This window comes from Leptonychotes weddellii, chromosome 2 (genome assembly GCF_054177405.1).
Source record: "Leptonychotes weddellii isolate Sample4059 chromosome 2, ASM5417740v2, whole genome shotgun sequence".
NCBI classification, from domain to species: domain Eukaryota; kingdom Metazoa; phylum Chordata; class Mammalia; order Carnivora; family Phocidae; genus Leptonychotes; species Leptonychotes weddellii.
The window spans coordinates 160,026,436-160,029,455 of NC_138370.1; the positions used below are offsets into that span (position 1 = coordinate 160,026,436).

At 56.5% G+C, this 3,020-nt stretch overlaps 1 protein-coding gene across 1 annotated transcript in view; it reads right to left on the bottom strand.

The window, feature by feature from the left end:
• Nucleotides 1-316: 316 nt before the first annotated feature.
• SLC34A2 (solute carrier family 34 member 2) overlaps nt 317-3,020 on the bottom strand; it is a 15,252-nt gene continuing 12,548 nt past the window's right edge. The window contains exon 12 of the mRNA XM_081812533.1: nt 317-2,845. Coding sequence (XP_081668659.1) covers nt 2,219-2,845 — 627 coding nt within the window. The 3' untranslated portion in view covers nt 317-2,218. The remainder of the gene's footprint in view (nt 2,846-3,020) is intronic.

The following is a 3,020-nucleotide window of genomic DNA, read 5'->3' on the forward strand; positions in this document are numbered from 1 at the left end:
CCTTATGCTCGTAATTTAAATATGCTAATATTATGCTAATAATTTAAATTTAAATCTTACTTAGAATAACACCACCCAGCAACATTTTAAAAGCTCTAAGTCAAGAGAGAGAGCACTGAAGGAAGGAGAGCTTTATATTTAATGCCTATAAGGGCACTTTCCCTCTGCTCCTGAACGAGGGGCCCCGCAAATGACGCAGCTGACCCTGGTGGTGGAGAGGTGGGTGGTGATGCTAACTGAGTATAAGAGAGCCCACGTTTTTAGGAAACAGACCCAGGAAGCCCCGATTTCTCTGTAACAGAAAGCAACACACTCCTTTAGGGTTTGATTGTCTTTTATTTCTCCCTTCCCACAACCAGTAAAAAAAAAAAAAAAAAAAAAAATTACAATCAACGCAGGTACAAGGATCCGATCCAATTTTTAAAAAAAGTCAGTGTGCAAAGAGGGCCATAGCCCTGCCCAGGCTTAACTTACGTATTTACAGGGTGTGTGGCCCAGGTGCAGCTATAGAGGCACGTTGAAAAGGCAGCATTACAAAATATACAAAGGTGCTTTCTTTATATTTCGTAGTAGAACCCGGCCTCATTTCCAAATGAGAGCACTCCAAACACAAATCACACTACTACTTACTATATAACTTATGAAAAATGCTGTACAGATGTGCAACTATAAATATAAGAGTATAAATGGCTCTGTTTGGGAATTGGTATCTACAGGGGTTAAGGGTCAGAGAAGGGCTCAGTTTGGCATCCCAACCTGCTAAGGTGACGCATAAGTCAGGATGGGGGAGAACAGGGTCTTGGAGTGTGGCTGCACTGAACCCCCTCCCCCAGACTCCGTTGAGGATCCCTCCCTCTCCCGGGGCAGACTGGGACGGTTCAGCGTGAGAAGCAGTGGAGGGGGGAGGAGGTGTGAAGACAGCAAGCCGCTCTAGAAGGCACAGAGAAGGCATCGGGGGCAAGGAGCACTGCCCTTGGACCCCCAGCCACACACGGACCCCTACTGCTGCTTGATGATCACCGTTCTGGGGGCAGTCCGGCCATGCCCCAGTTTCTGCCCTCTGGAAAAGGTTGGCTCTCCGCACGCATGGAGAAAGGGCAGGAAATCGGAGCTTACCTACCTATGGGAATGTGAGAGAATGTTTGGAAAGAGTTTCTGGCTTGGATGGATGAATGGAAGCTGCCCACCAAACAGCTAACGCAGACATCTATCTTGCACTGAGAGCGAGGGGTCAGATAGAAGCAATTGTCCCATGTCTTTCCTGGGGTTCAAGGTGGCGGCAGAGGACTCAGAGGGGCTGTATATCTTATTCCAAAAGACTCAACAAGGATGATTTTATCTGACCAAGAGGGCAGCACTGGGCTCTAGCCACGATGGTCAATTTGGCTTCTAGATTAGCCAAGTCAAGAAGAGCCCTAGGCCCTTTTAGCAGATAAACCATCTCCACCCCCATGCTCCCCATTCCCCAGCTCTCATCCTCCAAATGCCCAGCTCAGGACCAGGACCACCTGCTTCTCAGAAAGATGGAGCCAACAGGTGAGCCAAAGTGCTCCCTGAACCTCTCTTGGTAGCTCAGACGTGACTCCCGCCCTGCAAACTTGGGCGAGGACACAACAGGGAAGCTTAGATGAGCCACACCTGCCCAGGTGAGGACACCCAACAAGGGGCTTGGGGAGCTCTGGCAAAGGGGGAAAGGCCCACCTCTGTGGTCCTCACCAAGTCTCCAAACAATTACACAATTTCCCCCGAAGGGGTCTGGTCTGGGGCAAGGACTCCTGCTCTTGGTTGAAGCAAATCTGTGGTAGGAGAGAGGCATGGCTGAGCGTTGTTCTCACCGTCACATCATCACGTGCACACTTAACACGTGCGTCTTTGAGAACCTTCCATGAATCCCTCCCTCGGGGCTTCCTTTGGGAGAGGACGGCTGGAGTCTGACGCCGGGTCCTGCGGAGCCACCCAGCGGGGGCAGGGCTGGGCAGTGTGATCATCCCTAGCCCTCGTCCCTCCCGGCCTTGCAGGATCGCTGCGCACCTTCCCGCCAGCGGAAGCCGGGGACCCCCCGCCGAGATGAAGCTCCCGTGCGGGCTGACGCACCGGGCCAAGGGCCATGAAAGTGGGGGGCTGCCGTGAACACCGTTTCTCAGGAGGGAACGGCTCCCCGCCAGGCAGGGGAAGGCGCGCGGCGCCCGGGGGGATGGGGGCCCGTCCTGCCGCCCCCCTACAAGGCCGTGCCGCCAGAGGCGCTCCATGCGCCTGAGGCCTCCCCCTGAGCCGCAGGGGGCGCGTCCTGGACCTCGCGGCTCAGGGCCACGTTATCAAAGGCCTCGGGGGCCTTGCCGGGCAGCTCGGGCTCGTCGTCCCCGCGCTGGCAGCAGCCGCAGCAGCGGCAGCACGGGGGACAGCCGCAGAGCAGGCAGCACGTGCGGCAGCAGACCCGGCAGCAGAAGCAGCAGCGGTTCTGGCAGCAGCCGGAGAGCAGCGAGATCACGTCGTCCCAGGGCCGCAGCGAGTGCATCCACAGCGGCAGGAAGTTCCAGTTCTGCAGCCTCCCGGGCAGGAGGCGCGGGCAGCGCGACTGCAGGACACTGAGGACCACCACCAGGAGGATCACGAAGAGGATCGGCACCCCCACGCCCACCAGCACCGGCCAGCCGGCCAGCGAGAGGCCGAACACGGCCAGCGGGATCAGGAGGAAGAAGAAGATCAGGTAGAAGACGGCAAACCAGCGGTACTCGGCTGCGATGTTGCCCAGTCCCTTGGCCAGGCGGATGGGCAGGCGGGTGAACGGGATCGGGTACCACAGCATGATGCCCGAGATGTTGAAGAAGAAGTGGCACAGGGCGATCTGCAACCAAGAGGTGGGACAGGTGAGTGGGTCTGGTGCCTGGGGTTGTCGGGGAGCTGGATCTTGCAGGCATCCTGAGCAGAGTCAGGGGTCTTCCTGGTCTTCAGAGCGCAGTTCAGAAGGGGCCTGCATTACCTGAGGACTTACTGTGTGTGTGTGTGTGTGTGTGTGTGTG